At 46.5% G+C, this 19,565-nt stretch overlaps 1 protein-coding gene across 1 annotated transcript in view; it reads left to right on the forward strand.

The window, feature by feature from the left end:
* UQCC1 (ubiquinol-cytochrome c reductase complex assembly factor 1) overlaps positions 1-18,853 on the forward strand; it is a 90,582-nt gene extending 71,729 nt beyond the window's left edge. The window contains exons 8-10 of the mRNA XM_019733379.3: positions 5,527-5,604; positions 15,167-15,280; positions 18,239-18,853. Coding sequence (XP_019588938.3) covers positions 5,527-5,604; positions 15,167-15,280; positions 18,239-18,373 — 327 coding nt within the window. The 3' untranslated portion in view covers positions 18,374-18,853. The remainder of the gene's footprint in view (positions 1-5,526; positions 5,605-15,166; positions 15,281-18,238) is intronic.
* Positions 18,854-19,565: the final 712 nt, after the last annotated feature.

Consider the following 19,565-nt stretch of genomic DNA (forward strand, 5'->3'; position numbering starts at 1 on the left):
CAACTCTAGCCACCTTTTATCATTCATTCCTTTTAACAAAATCTGACCAACCTGCTACTGTTAGCAACTTGGCCTCAAGCTGGCAGCCTTAAAGCTTATTCTCACGTTCGTGCTCTTCAGTTGTTGTGTTGTCCATACCAACCTGCCATTCTCCCACAGCACAGTTACGCCATTTCCCCCTAGTTTGCCCAGGAGTGGGGCTCAGCTGTACTAGCGAGGTCGGAGGTAGTAGTTAACTAGCCACTGAGGACCCATCTGCTAGTCCATCTCTAGCTAGCATCGGGATTGGGATTCCCTGAGTTGTGTTTACCCAAGACCAGACTAGCACTTCTTAGGCTTGCCTCTACCTGAGGCATGGGGCACACAAAGTGGCTGCCGCATTATTGAGGGTGTTTGTTCCAACACAGATAAGCACTGGAGTCGGACTGCTGTGGACTCTAATCTTGACCCACTTTTTCCTGGCTGTGTAACCTTAACCTTCCCAAACCTCAGTTTCCTTTTCTCTAAAGTGGGGATCGTAACAGTACCCATCTCACAGTGTTGTTGGGAAGGATTAAGTGAGCTCATACGTATAAAACTCTCAGCATAGTTCTTGGCACATGGTAAACGGTGAGTTATGGGACCTGTTGCTGGACTCAGATCACTTTCGTGGCACGTGTATTCTGGGGAGAGAAGCAGCTTTGTAGAAGATAAAATTTGTAAGCTGAGTGTTAGAGGAGAAGAAGGACTTAGCATCCCGGTGGATACAGAAAGGGGGAGGAGTCCCAGCAGCAGCGCACTTAACTGTAGGAGAACATGGCATGCTTGTGGAGCTTGGTGGGGTTTACTCTGAAGGGTGAGATAAAAGCGGGGAGTTGGGACGAGGCGAGGCAGGAAAGACCACCAGGAGCAGATCGTGAAGAACTTTGTAGCGCTCATGGAGTTTACACTGGATCCTCCATCAGTTCCCCCATCCACATAATCTGGTTCCTCTGTTAAGCAGTCACATAAACGAAAAGGGGAAAGGGCAGTGAATTGGCCTCAAATGAACTGGCATCTCTTTAAAGCTAATATTCCTCCTTGAGAATACTACATTAATTAAACATGTGCTTTGCAAGATTCATTATTGCTTTGCTCGTGCTCCCTGTTGGTTGTCTCATTCATTAATCGGCTGATTAGTAACCCTGAACTCTTGCATTCCCCCCCCCTCCCTTTTTTTGCATTCCCTTTTTAATATACTATGCTGTTCCCCCGGGACATAAACTCCAGGACCCGTCCCTGGCCTGCTCATGTTTGTTTTCTTTGCCCCTTGTGCCTGCCCCTGCTATAACATTTGTAGTATGTGTTAAGTAATCCTTAAGGTAACATTTTTATTATGTCATAAAAAGTGCATGGCAAATATATTATAACTCATGGACTTTGTTTAAAATGAACGGATAATTTATTGAGTGTGTTACATGAGCCTTGCTCCCCTCCCCATTTCAGCTGAGACTTGCTGCTCATTTAGCCTCGCCTCCTATTGAGTGCTCCCACCCTGTGACATGCTGGGAAAGCAGGCTCAGGGTTGGTTAGAAATGACATCATAGTTTATGTACTCAATAAAAATTTAATTAAGTCATTACAGGAATTGCAGTCATCATTTAACCCTCTGATTTCTTCTGTTTAGTTTATTATTAAACATTCAGTAATACCAGTCACCAAATCCTGATGGCTTATAAAATATCTGCATGAATTTTAATAGCTTAAATAAATGGGAAAATATGAGTAACTGATATAAAAGGAACCTTTTCCTTGTGGTGGTGCTGTATGTATGGGTTTTTATAAAAAGCCAAGCATTATGGAAAGGATAAGAGTTTAATAAGAAAACAGCTCAACACTATCTGGGAGGAGTTTCTCCTCCCGTTTGTCCATCTGTATATTCGTGGGCAGGGTGCTGCTCCATGTAGAATGTTCCAGCAGTGGGGACACAGAACCTATACACCAGCAAACAAAAGCTTAAGTGAGAGAATAAAATCCCAACAGAGGTTCACCAGAGGGAATATCCAGCTCCCCTTGGCTGACGGGCTGGCTAGAAGGGCCCAGCGGGGTGAGTCCAGTAGTTCAGGAAGCTGCTCTCACTTACGCTCACCTGTTGCCTGCAGATCATGTGTCTGCACTGATCAAGCTTCCATCCTCTTCCAGGAAGGGCCCTTTTCATGATCTAATCCAGCCTGGGTGATGATATCTGCAAACCATCGCTAGCTGTGGCAGCTTGCCATCTCTCAGCTAGAGGTGAGGGGGAGAGGCAGCTCACAGGTCACTAGAGTTAGAATATAGGACAAGGAGGCAGAGGAGCCTTACTAATAAGGAATTGCACTCCTGCTGTCCGTTCTCCTGGGCAATGGCCAGCCAGAATGCAGGTGCATCCCGAGAGGAGTAAGTGTGTTCATATGTAAACAGACCTTACTGAAAAGCAAGAACTGAGGTTTGCAGATTAATGTGTTGGTGATCTCTGGAAATGTCCTGCAGATGGTGAAGTAGGAAAAGCACTCATCCAGAAATCCGGTTCTAATCCTCACTCTGACACTAACTTGATGTGTGACTTTGGACAAGTCTCTTCTCTTTTTGGGGTCTCAGTTCACCATTTCCTCAAAGGGATTGAGCCAGGTGATTTCTGAGGGCCCTTGCAGCTCTAACGTCTCCTGGTTTGATGAAACACATAAACCAGCTCTGTGAGGAGGTTCAGTATATGTTTACCTCTGAGAAACGCTCCTGTCTTTGTGTTTGACACCTCTGACATTGTCCGTCTGTGGCTGGTTATTCTTGCACAATGAGGAGAACAACTAGGATGGGAGTAGGGAGAGCCCCCCAAATGAGTATCAACAATTTCGGGCTCTAGTCCTATCCTCACATTACGGAAGGAATTAACTCTAGTCTGGCTTGTTCCTTGACTCTCCTTTCACCTCAGCCCATTCTGGAGGATGATGCAGTAGAAGTTGGGCAGTGTGTGTTTCTGAAATTTCAGAAACATGGAAGGTACTAAGCAGCAAAACAAAGGAAACAAACAAATGGGTGTCATTGGCTAGACCACGCTATGTGTGGCAGCTAGGCCCTTGTAAGGATTCGGTCTTCAGCAAGTCTGTCGTAAACCCTGCTCTGGGCCAGGCCCTGGACTGGGTGTCAGGGGTGCTGCGATTACTCAGACAGAGTTCCTTATGTGCTTTGAGTGGCTTACAGACTAGTGGGAGAGACAGGTCCTTAAGCAACTCTAAACCAAGCAACTCTAGGCAGAGAGCTTTGGGAACACAAAGGATGGTAGCTAATTTGGCCTGGGTTGAAGGTGGGTGGGAAAGGTCATGGATTGCACTACCAGCCTACACCCAATCTCACATTTTCCAGTCTTAAGCTTCACAATTCTTTCTTTTTGAAAATTATCCCTGACTATAAAGTATTGGAACCGATTTCAGTTTTATGTAAACAAACCAGAAGATATTTACTCATAATCCCTTGCATTTGCTGAGCACGTCACAGCCTACCAAGGCTTTCAGCATGCATTGTTGAATGAATGAATGAATACATGCTAATTCGTTTGTTCTTCAAACCAGCCCTGTGTGTAGGACATTGAAAAGGCAACAAAATAGACTCAGAGGTTACTTGACTTACCCAAGATCACAGCCTATGTATGTGTGTAGCAGAGTTATGACTTGAACCCAGGTTTCCTGAACTAAATCCTTCACTACTCCTTTCTGCCCTTCTTCAGAGCCCACTGATACACCACGAGATTAAGTCACTCAGTCTTTGATTTATGATCTAAAGTACAATTTTCCTCCTGGAGGTAGAAACTTGATGGTACGTCAGGTGCACGGACTTTGGAATCAGACTCACCTGGATGCTAATCTCAGCTTTATCACTAATTTGCTGTGGGACCTAGGGCACGTCACGTCTCCCGTCTGAGCCTCAGTTTTCTGTGTCTGTAAAAGCGTGACTATAGAGCATCTGCCTCTTCGCGTCCCAGCGACGGTTAGAGGAGATGCTGCCCATAAAGCACCTGGCTCTTGACCAGCGCTCTGTAAATGGAGGCGATGATGGCGGGCGTGGTTCCAGTCAGGGTTGTTATTCTCCACAGAAAGGTCCAAATGACTTTTGCTTGTTTTTAAAATTTGTCAGTTTAAATACTCCATGAGTCCTTACTAAACATTACACATTACACCAGGCTTTCTGCTGGAATCCCAGAGAGGAATGAAAGCTGGGTCCTACCCTCAAGCATATTCCTGGAGGTCATATTCCCAGAGGCCAAAGTTTTTCCCCATTGAAGACATTCGGTGAACTGCACTCTAGGCTCGGAAGGCTCTGCTGGCCCTTCTCTGAGCGGAATCGTACCAGGGTCTCAACGGTCTCACTGGAATTGCATTCCTGAAATAGTCTCTTAACAGTAACGATCTTACTACTTCAGCCCATCTTACTCTCCCCTACTCTCTACAGCCTTACAGTCTCCCCTTTCTCCTCAGCTTCTCAGAACCCTGCCTCTCTTCCTCTTCTTCCCACCTCTGTCACTTCCTTCTTCTGGCCTTTTACCACAATAAGCTCTTTTGAGTGGTCCTTACGACATTTCCTAACCTGGACCCAATGTGTCTTTCCAGTGTTCCTGCCCATTCACCCTCCCTGGTACTCCCGAGATTGTCTTTCCTGCCTCTGCCCCTTTGTACTCCATGTCCCCTCTGTCTAGGATGTCCTTCCTCTCTTCCACCCCTCACTGTCAGACTCCTCCTCTGAGTTCCACTTAAACATGGCCTCCTACAGAACTCTTCCCCAATCCCCAAAGCAGAGACCGTTTATCCTAAAATTCATTCATGGTTCACCCCTTTTGGAATAGATTTTGAGACAACACATTGTAGGATGATTACCCTTGACCCTTGAACAATCTGACACTGAGCCCCCCTCCTCTCCGCTCAGTCGAAAATCCACGTATAACTTTTGACTCCCCAAAAACTTAACTACCCTCGGTATCCACATGGGATTAGTTCAGGACCCCCCGCAGATACCAAAATCTGTGGATGCTCTAGTGCCCTCTATAAAATGGCCTAGATCAATACCTTTGGCCTTCTTCATCCGCAGACTTCCACCTGGGGATCAGAAACAGTACAGGTACTTACTGAAAAAAATCTATGTATAAATGGACCGGCGCCGTTCAAACCCATGTTGTTCAAGAGTCAACAGTAGTTCTTACATGTCTGCTTTCCCATACTAACCTGTGTGCTCCTTCAGTCAAGAAACTGTTTCTTCTACTCTGTGCTCTTAGGATCTAGCACAAAACCTGACACATGATTGGGGCTCAGTTCATTAAACTGAGTCACTGCTTTGTGTAATTTGGCATCAAAACCTAAAAGAAGCTGTCAGTCTGGGGAGTATCCCGACAGATCGGGGAAATGGGGATGGACTGGCACTTGACCTATTTGAGACCCTCTCTCTTTGTTCTACTAAGAGTGTGTGACAGCTAAAGGCCGAAGATCCTACTATTTGGTGTGTTCCTTTCTTTCAACTTTCGTTTCTGCCATTTTATTTCTGTAGGTTAACCCGTATATCCTGAAGAAAAACATGATGGCCATGACAAATAATTTCTATGCAGCAATCTTGGGATACGATGAGGTAAGATCATGTGCTAAGCCTTAGGCTGAACAGTGGCCTCCCCAGCAGAGGTTTTGACAAGAGCCTCTGACTGGACCTTCAGGGGTTGTCACTGCCTGCCATTACGGCTTAGTGTTTATTTCCTCATCTTCATTGGCAAATAGAATGAATGTGCCCTGGTTTGCCTGTGCTTGGGAAAGAGAGCATTTTATAATATGGGCAGGTCATTCAACTAGTCAGCATTTATTGAGTGCCTGTGGGGAGCTAGATGGAGGAACAAAGGCAAATCAGTCCCTTTCGTAGCTCCTGGTGCCCCTAGAGAGAAGAAGACATACACACGTAAGTAGTGCCATCTGCCAGAAAAGTTGCACACTCTTTTGGCTTTAATTATAAAAGCAGTACATACTCATTTTGAAAATTCATAAAACTGTACCTAAGTGGTTGAAGTAGAAAATAGAAGGCCTCTTTCCTATCCTGCCAACTTCCCTGCCCCAGAGAACTCTGTTAATAGTCTGTTGGGTGTCCTTCCAGACATCCATGCATACACCATACACCAACACCTATATATTTATTTTCCTTATGCAAATGGTAGTTAACACTATACACACTATTCTGCAACTCACTTTTTTCACTAAAGAACATGTCTTGGGCATTCTTACACATTAGAACATTTAGATCTATCTCCTTTTTTAATTAAAAAATATACATAGCAAAATTTTAACCATTTGACCATTTTTAAGGGTACATTTTAGTGGTATTAAGTACATTCGCATTATTTTACAACCATCACCACCATCCACCTCCAGACTTTTTCCATCTGCCCAAATTGAAACTCTACCCATTAAACACTGTTCTCCTATTCTCCACTCCCTACAGCCCTTGGTAACCACTATTCTGTTTTCTGTCTCTATGATGTTGACTATTCTAAATACCTCATATAAGTGGAATCTTACAGTTTTTGTCCTTTTGTGTCTGGCTTATTTCACTTAATATAATGTCTTCAGGTTTCATCCATGTTGTAGCATCTGTCTCATCTTTTTTCCCGTGTTATTATGGGAATTTCAAACACATAGAAAAGCTAAAAGAATGGTGTAATGAACACCTGTGTGCACACCACCAGGATTCATCATACCTCATCTTTTTAATAAACCATGTGTTTTTATGCTCATTTTGTGGTTACCTCCAGATTTATCATCCCTCTGGGAAACAGTCCCAGAACTTCCCCAGGCTCAGCGCATTCCATCCTCCCTGGACTCCACAGTTCTTGCTATATTAGTGTTAACTGCCATCCTGGATGGGTGGGGGTTTTCTTCTGGGTAATGGCAGTGTTTGTATTTCTATTGGGTAATATGGTGCATGGCACGTGGTAGGTGAAGAGTGAGGAAAGGAGGAAATGCATAAAAGAATGAAAGTAAGAAACTTAGAGTTCAGGCTGGAGGAAATGTTATCAGCCTGAAGATAATAATTAAAGCCAGGAGATAAGCTTACAAAAAAAATTAAGTTAAATGACTTGGTTAGGGTCATAGCACTAGTTAAACTTGAGATTTCCTGATTCCCAAACCACCAGATATCCTCAGTTATAAGAGAGCAATTTAGATTGCATACCACACACATCATTAATTTAACATGAACTTTGTAGGAGTGTGATGGGAGTTGAAACACTGCTTAAATCTATACATCAGTTGTTAAATGAGATGCATTCTGACTTCAGAAACCTTACAGTGTATAAAGAATGAGGCTTAGAATTGAAGCAATATAAGTCTCTATTAGCATTTTTTTGAGGTGTTTATTGCAGATGGTGTAGTTGATTCTGTTCACCAGTGTTAATAAAGAGATTCTGAATTGTGTCTTCTCCGTCCTCCATCCCAGTCCATTTTGGCAGAGCCACCTTACAAACATATGCCTGATCACAAGTCACCAGGGGTGCTTTTTAAATCTAATTTTTGAGAACCTCTGTGAAGATTCCAGATCAATAGGAGTGGTGCCTGGTATTTCAACAAGTAGCCCAGATAACTCTTAAGAGTGGGAAAGTTTGGGGAATGTACTAATTACCTGGGACACTTTTTAGACTATCAGTTTGGGTTCTATGCCCCAAAAGTTCTAATTTAACTGGTATAGGTAGGCATCTATAATTGTAAAAGTTCCCCAGGTAATTTTAATGTGCAACTCTGGAATGGTTTTTCTTAAATTTTAATATGCATGCGGATCACCTGGAGACCTGGGTGAAATTCTGATTCTGACTCAGCAAGTCTGAAGTGAGGCCTGAGATTCTGCATTGTTAACAAGCTGCGGGTGGTATGGATGCAGCAATTCTGCAAACCACACTGGGAGTCACAAGGTCTTAGAGCTGTGCTGTCCAGTACTAGCCACATGCAGCTATTTTGATTTAAATTCATTAAATTAAAAGTAATTCAGTTCCTCTGTTTCACTAGTTGGATTTCAGGTGTTCAAGAGCTATATGTGGCTGGTGGCTACTGTAGTGGACAGTGCAGCTGTAGAACATTTCCATCATCAGAAATTTCAAGTGGATAGTGCTGTTCTGTAGCACCCTTTTCCTAGAATCTTGCTTGGATTATGCCGCCACCCTAGACACTTTTGGAACCTTCCTGTTTCTGCAATATTAGGTCCAAAGTTTTCCATGGAACTTCAGGCCTTCTGTGAACAGTCCCCATTGTGACAAGTCCTATCCACATTTATTAAACTCCCATTGCCTGCCAATGTGTTGCCTTCTAAGTGAGGCCATTTGCCTCACTGCCCCACAGATATGCTGTGCCTGATTGAGGCTCTTCTGGACGACAACCAGGTATAAAGGGTAGCTGAGTCTGTCAGCTTTGACCCTGAGGACCTGGTTCAAAGCCTGGCACCTTATAGGCAACCCCTCTAAATATTTAGTGAACTAAAATTATTCTATCTTCCTTAGAATGTCCTGTAACTCTCCAAATATGCTCCATTCCTGAAGGCCCCCTTTCCCACACAGCTTTCCCTGACCTCTCTAGATCTCTTTTTTTTACTCTAAATTTCAGCATCCATCCATCTATCAATTTAAAAGTTATTTATTAAGTGCCTACCATGTGTGATGCACTGGGAGTATATTGGTGAATAAAACAAACATGGTCTGGTTCTTTCCCACTGGAGCCAACCTTCTAATGGGGAGATAGGCAGTAAACAAGTAAACAAATAAGTAATTATAAATGGAATGCAGTCATAGAGAATAACAAGGGGAACGTACGTAGTGTGGACTGGGAAGGTCTCTGAAGAGTTGTCATAGAAGCTAAGACTCAGGAATGAGGAGCCCGGGATTTCCGGTCAAGATGGTGGCGTAGGTAAACACCGTGCTTGCCTCCTCTCACGACCACATCAGAATTACAACTAAACTACAGAACAACCATCATTGAGAATCGCCTGAAGTCTAGCTGAACAGAATTCCTAGAATTAAGGACATACAGAGGAAACCACCTTGAAACTGGTAGGAGGGACAGAGAGGCAGAACAGGCTAGTCCCACACGCGTGTGTGGCAGTTAAGAATTGGGATATGCAAGGGATGGTGGGCTGCGCCCCCTGCAACTAAGATTGAACACGGCACCTTGAGCTGAGCTGCCGCTGAGCTCCCGGATGGCTCAGTCGGTTGGACCGCATACGTTCAACCACAGGTTGCCGGTTTGGCTCCTGCAGGGGATGGTGGGCTGTGTCCCCTACAACTAACAACGGCAGCTGGACCTGGAGCTGAGCTGCGCCCTCCACAACTAAGATTGAAAGGACAACAACTTGATTTGGAAAAAGTCCTGGAAGTACACACTCTTCCCCAGTAAAGTCCTGTTCCCCTTCCCCAATAAAATCTTTTAAAAAAAGAAAAAAAAGAAGGGGAGAGATATCTCAGCTGCAGAGGTCACTGTGGAAGAGCGAGAGGTCCCAGCCCCACACCAGGCTTCCCAGCCTAGGGATCTAGTGCTGGGAAGAGAAGTCCCCACAATTTCTGACTGTGAAAGCCAGTGGAGATTGTGGCAGAGTGAGACTGAGGGCTGCTAGAGTCCCAGGTGCTCTTCTCAAAGGGCCCACTCAGACTTACTTGCTGATGGACTCACTCGCTCTGAGCTCCAGCACTGGGGCAACAGCTCAAAAGGTGCCAGGGACATATGGAGATTTTTTTTTGGGGGGGGGGAGGGTGAGGAACAGAGTTGTCTGGCTTCAGGACGAGTGCTGGAAGAGCAGTTTTCTCCCAGATAGAAGTGCTGGCAGAATCCATTTTTTCTTTGTTGAGCTCTCTCCCACTCCTGATGTGCAAACGCAGGCAGCTGCCATATCTGAGTCTCCATAAGCCTGGCTAACAATGTTCGCCCCACCTTGGTGATTCCCTGAGATCTCATCCCACCCAACTTGTGGATCCACCCAAGCCTCTTCCAGTGGCTTCTCAGTATAAATGTCCTGTCTTGACTCATGCTGCGGACTTTCCTAAAATCTCTTAAAGGTTCACAAACCCCAAACAAGCAGCATCTGGCCTCAGCATGCCCCATACCTCTTGCTGAACAGCCACAAGCCCAGCACTATTGGCAGCCAGACTCACTTCAAGGCTTGGCCTCTCCCAGACACCTCTAAGCCCAGTGTGGGTGGCTGCCATTTGCAGATTTCTTTGTGGATCATGCCAGGTGGCCCCGGGCGGCACAGGTTGCAGCTGAAATTGGCCTGTGGTGGGGCCCCTCCCTGAAGGCCCTGAGGCCAGCACACTGGGTGGCCAATGTTAGATTGAGCCAGAGCACCACCCAGCTGCCTCTGCAGACGGCACACCCAAAAAGCAGACTGGGCAGGCACTGGAGCACTGCTAGAGCAAATCCTGCTCTGTAGGGTCAGCCCCTGCACAATAGCTCCTCCACTGTAGTCTCTGCCAGTCCTCACCAGTAATCAGCCTGAGGGTTAATCCCTTCCACTGACATGCAAACAGCAACCAACTCTCAACTACAACAGGAGGGCACGCACAACCCACACAAGGGAAACACCTGCCTCAGGTGACCAGGGAGACTTCATGACTGGGCCCCACAGGGCACATACTACATAAGGCCACCCTATTAAGACTGGGAGACATAGCAGCCCTACATAGCAACAAACACTGAAGCAGCCAAAGTGAGGAGACAAACATATCTCAAATGAAAGAATAGGACAAAGCTCCAGAAAAAGAACTAAAAAGGGAGACATGCAATCTACCAGACGCAAGAATTCAATACACTGATGATAAGGATGCTCGCTGATCTCAAAGAGAACTTTAACAGAGAGATAGGAAACATCAAAAAGAACCAGTCAGAAATGAAGAATACCATAACAAAGAAAGAATACATTAGAGGGATCAACAGTAGATTAGATGAAGCAGAGCATCAAATCAGTGATTCAAAAGTTAAGGTAGCAGAAAACACCCAATCAGAACAGCAAAATGAAAAAAGAATCCAAAAAAAATGAGGATAGTTTAAGGGAGGGAGTGCCTCTGGGGCAACATCAAGTGTGCCGACATTTGCATTATTGGGCTACCAGAAGGAGAACAGAAAGAGCAAGGAATTGGAAACCTATTTAAAGAAATAATGACGGAAAACTTCCCTAACCTGGCAAAGGAAATAGACACACAAGCCCAGAAAGTGCAGAGTCCCAAGCAAGATGAACCCAAAGAGGCCCATACCAAGACACATCATAATTAAAATGCCAAAGTTTAAAGACAAAGAATCTTAAAAGCAGCAAAAGAAGAGCAGTTAGTTATCTACAAGGGAGCTCCCATAAGATTGTCAGCTGATTTCTCAGCAGAAACTTTGTAGGCCAGAAGGGATTGGCATGAAATATTCAAAGTGGTGAAAAGTAAGGACCTACAACCAAGATTTTTTACCCAGCGAAGCTATCATTTAGAATAGAAGGACAGATAGAGTTTTCCCAGACAAAAAGCTAAAGGAGTTCATCACCACCAAACCAGCATTACAAGAGATGTTAGACTTCTTCAATTAGAAGAAGGAAAAAAACTAAAAAATATTAATGATAAAATGGCAATAATTACATATCTATCAACAATTACTTTCAATCTAAATGGATTAAATGCTCCAATCAAAGGATAGCATGGCTGAATGGATCAGAAAACAAGATCCTTACATATATGCTGCCTACAAGAGACTCACTTCAGATTGAAAGACACACATGGACTGAAAGTAAAGGAATGGAAAAAGATATTTCATGAAAATGGAAACAGGAAAAAAAAAATGCTGAGGTAGTAATACTTATACCAGACAAAATAGACTTTAAAACGCTATAATGAGACAAAGAAGGACCGAGTAATCCCACTTCTGGGTATTTATCCAAAGAAACCCAAAACACTACTTTTAAGGGACATGTACATCCATATATTTATTGCGGCATTAATTATAATAGCCAAGACATGAGGCAACCTAGGTGTCCATCAACAAATGAATGGATAAAGAAGAGGTGATACATATATATAATGGACTATAACCCAGCCGTAAAAAAGAATGAAATCTTGCCATGTTCAACAACATGGATGGACCTAGAGGGTATTGTGCTGAGTGGAGTAAGTCAGACAGAGAGACAAATGCCATATGATTCTGCTTCTATGTGGAATCTAAAGAACAAAACAAACTCATAGATACAAGGAACATTTTGATGATTGCCAACTGGGAAGGGGGTGGAGGGTGGGTGAAAAAGGGGAAGGGACTAGGAAGTACAAATTGATAGTAACAAAGTAGTCATGGTGATGTAAAGTAGAGCATAAATAATATAGTAATATTATAATAACCATATAGTGTCAAATGGGTACTAGATTTATTGGGGTTGATCACTTTGTAAGTTACATAAATGTCTAATTACTATGTTGTACACCAGAAACTTACACAATATTGTATGTCAACTGTCAGTGGAAAAAAAAATTTTTTTAATGTAATTAGCTCCATCACCAAAAAAAAGAAAATGAGCCAGCCATGTACAGAGTATACCTCAGAGTTTCCTTATACAGATTAGCATTTGCTCATTCTCCAGGATTTAATTCTGTGCTGCTGTTTGATGTGCATTACCTTTGTTCCTTCAACTAGATTGCAAGCTGCCTGTGAGCTGAGACCATTTTGCTGTGATTCTGTGTTCTTAGCATCATGTTAAGCACGTAGTGGTGTCAAGTCAGTCTTCACTGAGGGAAACTGCTACTCTAAAGCCTTAATTATTAACCAGAGCCAGGACAGTCCCTTTGGCGTCCTCTCAGTTATTCTAGACCTAGGTGTCTTCATTTTCCTGATGGATGCTTGTGCTGTATCGTGAGGGAAAACAAGTAGGCACCCTAGTAGATTGTGGGAAAATTGCCATGCAACCTAATATTTGGCTCTCACGCACCGTTTTTCCTTTCCTGCTTCCTAGTTTTGAAATTTATACTCTCTCAGACCAGTCTCCCATTTGTTTTCACTGATTTACTAGCAGCATGGTGGCAAGAAGGTTGAAGCTGGCTTCGTGGATTTATTCAGCCATTTTTACTGCACTTTCACTCCAGAGTCAGGCACCATCCCCTGACCTCACCAGTGCATTCTGATCCTAATTCTACCACCACTTAGCTAGATAACCTCTAAGCCTCAGTGTACTTTTCTTTCAAATGGGGATAATAATACCTGTTCTTCCTGGCATACATAGTCATTAGGATCCAGAAATTCCGGCCGTCTGGAATAGTAAGGCTGCTATCACTGCTGATCAGAGTCTTGAGTCATCCTTTTCCTTCTGACAGCCCAGGAACTGATCATGGGTTAGCCCCTTCCCAGCCATCTCACCCACCGTGAGGCTGTGTGTTTACAGCAGGCCATGACTCCCAGGCTTCTGCTGTCCTATGCTGTGCTCATCTCCAAGTCCTCAGAATACCTGCTCCCACTCCGGTTCCTTCCCGCGTAGCACACGTGGGTCGCTGCCAACAGCACTCCGGCATGTGCCCAGGGCACTTCAGACACAGGCAGGCTGTTGTGTTAGCAAATAGCTCGGAAAACGGTGTTGTGCCTGAGCTTGTCCTTGGCTCTTATCCCCATCTACCGGAAGAAGCTGGTTTTCCTGACTCGGCCCTTGTGCCAGGACAGTCTCTCAAGTGGTGGAATTTTAGGGGTGTTTAGCAGAAGCATTTGGAACAGGTGGACTGTTTTCCCACAAAACTGTCAGTACCCCATACGGGACACTGCCCTTCCTGGCGGCAGAACTAAAGCCAGACTTCATGTACTGTGATGCCCCAGAGGCCAGCCCACAGCATAATTCGAATAAATGGTCCTGGGTCTTTGTGTAATGATTTACCACTTTCAGGACCTTTCATGGCCATTATCTCTCTTAATTCCTGCAACAACTCCGTGGGATGGGTATTGTTATGCTTGTTTAGCCCATGAGGCTCAGGAAGGGCTAGTGGCTTTCCAAAGCCTGTAGAGCTATCAGGTGACAGAGCTGCCATTTGCACTCAGGTGGTCTGATCCCCAGATCCCACTGTTGTTTCAACTATATCCACAGCTGCCTGCCAAAGCAAGCTCTTAATCTTTGTATCTGATATATTGCACTTAAAACACCTTGACATTATCTTACATTTATAAATTCAAGGATGCTGTGAGAAGGGCAAGTATTTTCATTTCTATTTTATAGATGAGAAAGTTGAGACTCGGGTTTAGTGAATTGCCCACCATCTCTGAGCTTGGCAATGGCAGAACTGGGACTTGCTCCAGCCGTCTAACTCCCAGTCAGCACTTTTTCTCATTCCACACACTACCTTGGCACCTGGACCGAGCAACTTCTCAGGGCCTTTCCCTTCAGTCCCCCTTACCCAGGAAGCAAGACCCTCCCCCTGTCCTCCCTTAGAGGTCCAAGCTAGAAAATGGCCCTAGTCCATGGCCCTGCTGCTGATTAGCCTCTGTGATATTTGGACTTCTCAACAGAGGTCTCCTCTGTGCCGGAAGAGACAATATAGGCACACATGCACACAGGCTCGGAGCATTCTCTCTGTGACCCATGGCAGTCCTGCCAAACAGGCTGTTCTGTTCCTCTACTTAGAGGCTGGGCCAGCCATGGCCAGCCCAGAGCTGGGTAACTCTGAGGCCAAGGTACCTAGTTTCCTTTCCCAAAGGACCAGCTTCCTTGCAGATGTGCAGCCTTGGCCCAGTAGAGCAGGTGTAGTCCACGCCCTCCTCTGTTCCTGGGGAAAAATACACACTTAAAATAGTTCGAGCCCATGCCTTGAGGAGAGCAATGGAACCACAGCTGCTACTATTTCTCTTCTTAGCCTCTCAAGTGTTGCCTTGGTGCAGTGCTGTGGCGTGGAGGGAGCGGTGACCTGGGAGGGTTGACCAGACATGAGCCCCATCTCTGCGTCAACCTTAGCCCTTCTGGGTCTCATATTCTTCTCTGTATTTATATATTTTAATGAAGAGTTGGACCAGGTGCTCTCTAAAGACCGCTTCCAGCTCTATGTATCTGCTCCATTTCTTGTAGTATCTGTAATGTCCTGAGCCAATTCTTGGGTTACTGACAGGTTCACAATATCCCCAGCTTTTGTATCATGGCTCTTCCACACTCCTCGGAAAACCAGTTGTACTCTGTGTTCCAGGGGATCCTTTCAGATGATCACGGGCTGGCTGCCGCCCTCTGGAGAACCTTCTTCAACCAGAAATGTGAAGACCCTCGACAACTTGAATTGTTGGTGGAATATGTGAGGAAACAGGTGAGTGGCCCTTCCCCTCCTCTCCAGAGTCTCATGGAAAGCAGTCCTTCCTGATGTCTGCCGGTGCTGGACTGTCAGAGGATCCTGAGAGGCTGAGTTCCCAGAGGCCAGTCTGAAGGAATTCTGGCCAAATTATTTCAGCACTGGGCACCAATGAAGATCACCTTCTGTGTATCCACCGTGCGCTAGGCAAGAGGTCAGGGAATGGGAACGGAAGGAAAGGCACCAAGTAGTCTCCTGCTTTCAGAAACTTTTAGTCATTCATTCACTACACATTTGATTGCCTTCTGCATGCCAAGTGCTATGCTAGATCCTGGGCACACAGTCCTGTAAGATACGGGCATGGGGTACAGTGCAGTCACCCACTGTAGCCCCACTCTGTACCCTCTGTGAGCTCCAGGATTCATATTTCCTGCTCCTGATTTCTAGCAGGTCTGGGTTCCAGGCAGCATGCCACAGACCCCTTAAGCTTCTTTCCACGGGGTACTTGCTATGCATAGTCAAGTAGGGTCCCGCCACTTCATTCCTCACCCCTCTGGCTCTCCAGGGCTTTCTGACACTCAGGTTTCTAGGAGAAAGCTCCAGAGTGAGGACTGCTTAGCTACAGTTTTCCTCAGAATTCACTCCGTGATCTCTCTGCCCCATCATCTTGTATTGAGAGGAAATCCATACTTTATAGATGAACGAGCTGAGTGGCAAGGAAGAGAAACATAGAGGCTTTTCCAGGGTCTCCCAGTGAGTCAGCCTGCACAGCTGGCCTAGAACCCTAAGCCGGGTGATTCATGCAGCCACTGGAGGCCTCAGCTGCTCCAGACGGCTCATCAGCTCAGGCTGTCCCATGAGTCACACCTTTCTTTCATGGACCTGACCCCTGGAGCTGAAGGGGCCTAACCCCATAATTATGCTCTTATTCACCTGTGTCCATGGCCCCAACTACCAGAAAATGGAAAGCTAGGCTCTGGTTCTTGATGAGAAGACGGTCAACAGGACCAGTCTTGCTGGTTGATTGCTGGAAAAGCTACATACTGAGGCTCTTCATACCCAAAGGGTAGAGAACCCCCAAAGCCAGGACTTCTGTTTGATCATTCTTCAGATCTGCCAGAGCCAGAGAGAAGGCACTGTGGCCAGAGGGCCCCACCCACAGAGAATTCTGAGACTCACCACTGTTGACTGGACTCGCCCTCAGACAGGAGTAGCAATTGGCAAAGCAAATGCTATGTTTTCTGAGGGACCAGCCCAACATTTCCAGTTGCTGTGGTGGGCTTGTGCCAGGGGCCATGACAAGGACACAGCTGGGACCTCTCTGTGGGTCCTAAAGGAAGGGGCTGCCATCCCAGTGCCTCTACGAGAAGTTCCATATTGCCCCAGCAAGAGGCAGGCGTCAGGCATCAGGAAAACAGTGATGGGACTCTCAGGGAAGCGTGGAGCTTTTCTGGGGACTCAGTTCCATCAGCAAACCTACAGAGCACCTACGGTACCAGGCACTGTTCACAAAGCAGAGATTAATAAATCCTCGTCCTGCCCTCAAGGAGTCATCTCCTTGAGGCAAGGAGCCGGGCCGGCACAAGGCTAACATGGAATCAATCAGTCTGTGAGGTGACACAGGTAGGAACAGAGTGCTGTGGAGGCCAAAGAAAGGAGGGACTAAGTCTGACTGGGGGGATTGGGGAGACCAGGAAGCTGAGCAAATTGTAGTCCGGCACCGGTGCTGGTTGGTGTGGTAGGTGGCCTGAGACCCAGCCAGAGGTCGTGTTGAGATTTCTATCCCAGGAGATGCACCTAGTGGTGGCCTTAGGAGAGAAACGGAGTAGTTGGAAAGAGGAGTGGATTTAGGGAAGGTAATGGGTCAGTTGATCTTGCACTGGAGGACAGCAGGACATGTGGACATCTAGACCTGAGGTATGGGTGAGAGACGGGTTCAATTCGAGGGTCAGCAGCCTGAAGATGAAACACCAGGAGTAAAGGAATTCTTGGAAGAGGGAGATGACCCAAGGCCTAAGGTGAGGCCTCTGGACTCCTGCCCCCTCCCCTTAGCCTCCAAATGCCTTCTCACCCCCAAACGGAGCCTCATCTTTCCGGATCCAGTGCTGACCCTGCTCTGATCCAGCTCTCATCCTAGATTTTGCCTGGCCACTCGAGCATTTCTCATTCTTCTGCCCCCCTTGTTAGCAGCAGCCTGGGGACTCCCCCCAGAGACGGCCTGTATCTCCTGAGACTCTGCCACTCATTCGATCACCTGCTTCTTGCAGAACTGCCTGACCACACCTCCCCTGCAGCCGTTCCTATTCTCCGTCACAGGTGTCCCCTCTCTGCAGAGCTGTTCAGGGGCATAAACTCCCAGCCATCCATCCTAGAGGGATGAAACCCACTCACCAGAGTCAGGACCAACCAACTAAGGGGTCAAAGCTCACTAGAGATGTACGTTGTTAAAACGAAAAAAGTTCCAGTGACTTGCAGTGTACACGTGTTCTGTCATTTAATCTTGTCGTAAGTCCTGTGGGGTGCATGTTACTACCCCCTCTCTCAGACAAAGAAACTTAAATCTCAGACAAGGGGCCTGGCTTGCCTTGGGTACCATTGCTACTCTGAATGGATGGACACACACACACACACACACACACACACACACGCCCACCTACCTCAAGGACATGTCGCCTCCTGATACATTCTCCCTAGAAGTCTTTCAATCCTGAAAGTTAGGGCTTGTATGTCTGTGTCTGATCAGAGGCATGATGGGGAATTTCCTAAAGAGTTTCCCCAGTGACTTTATCTGGGAGATCAGAGTTCGTTCTCTGTGCCCCCCCCCCCCCCCCCCGCCCCCAGCATCCCTTGGCCTGGGATAGTCAGAAGTTCCCTCATGCCCCCTTCCCACGCTTTCCTTTGCAAAGCCGATTCCTTATGCCGCCTCACGTCTGTCCTGCCCTGTTCCTTTCCTGTTTCCTGCTGTCCCCGTTGCAGATTCAGTACCTGGACTCCATGAATGGTGAGGACCTGCTTCTGACAGGGGAGGTCAGCTGGCGCCCTCTGGTGGAGAAGAATCCTCAGAGCATCCTGAAGCCCCATTCCCCAGTTTATAACGACGAGGGTCTTTGATGGGCTTGTCCCTCTGAAGAAAGAGCTGGCCAGCTGGCTTTGAAGAACCGCCAGGAGAGAGGTGCCTGTTTGGCTCAGGACCCTGAAGAAAGTGGCCTGAACTGACCTACGAACAGCATCTGTCAAATACCTGGCCCCATTTGTATTGATTTTCCTCTTAGTGTGTGCCCAGGAATCTGACCTGGTTGGGTACAGTGCTGGAAGAAGCTCTTCTGGGGTGTCCTCTTCCTCAAGAGAAGCCCTGAGCAAGAGCTCCCAGCGCACATTCCCAAGTGCCCTCTCGCAGCCGTGTGGTTAACAGCGTTTCCCAAAGGCCACAGAAGGGATAGAGAAGGCTAGAAAGGCGACACCCCCACCAAGGGCCCACTGTGGCCTAGGAGTTGTTCGTAACGCTGCTGAGTCAAGACAGGTTGACCATGCTCTGTACCCTGGCTTTGAGCCTTGAGGTTGAGTTGGCCATTAAAGGAAACAGAGACTTCACTCTGCCATGATTCTTCTTTATTCCAGGGTCTTTTAGAAACTTAGATCTGAGGTGGCAGATGCTATAAGCTGAAGAGTACCGCCCAGCTCCGAGACAGGGATGGGGAGAGGGTCAGGAGGGTCTCTGCTGCTGCTTCTGCCTCCAGTTCATGGAGACGTCACTGTTCTGGCCACGCCACAGCTTCTCAGCCCCCGTCGCCTGGGGCCCCAGAGGCCTCTGATGGCCAAGGGCTTGTCATCTCCCAAGTCATTTGGATAGAGGCCTCAAGAAAAAGGACCTTTTGTCACCCTCCAATGAACCAGGTGAGGAACATGCTGTCTGCCCTCTCTTGCTTCCCCCCTTATATGAGATACTGGGGAAAAGAGGAGAACATTCTTCCTGGCTTAATTGTGCCATCCCAGGACCCAGCCCCGTGCCCACCTTTCTACGCCCTTCCCAACTCCTGGAGTGCGTGGTGCGGAGCCACTTCGGTCCGAGCGCTTGAGGTCCAGTCCCCTCCTCCCTCTGAGTATGGGTCATCTCTTGGGGGATTTTCTTTAACTTGAAGAAAGGGGGCGGGGAACCATATTGCCCCTCCCTCCCCCCCATCAAACTTCCTTCATTTAACTTGCTATAAAATGAGTCATATAAAGAAACTCTATATGGGTGAGGTATATCCCACTTCTGTGAAAACATTACAAATCAAACCGCCTTCTCTGAGTTTATTTAAGA

This window comes from Rhinolophus sinicus, chromosome 13 (genome assembly GCF_057876585.1).
Source record: "Rhinolophus sinicus isolate RSI-liver-muscle chromosome 13, RSI-T2T, whole genome shotgun sequence".
Taxonomy (NCBI): Eukaryota; Metazoa; Chordata; class Mammalia; order Chiroptera; family Rhinolophidae; genus Rhinolophus; species Rhinolophus sinicus.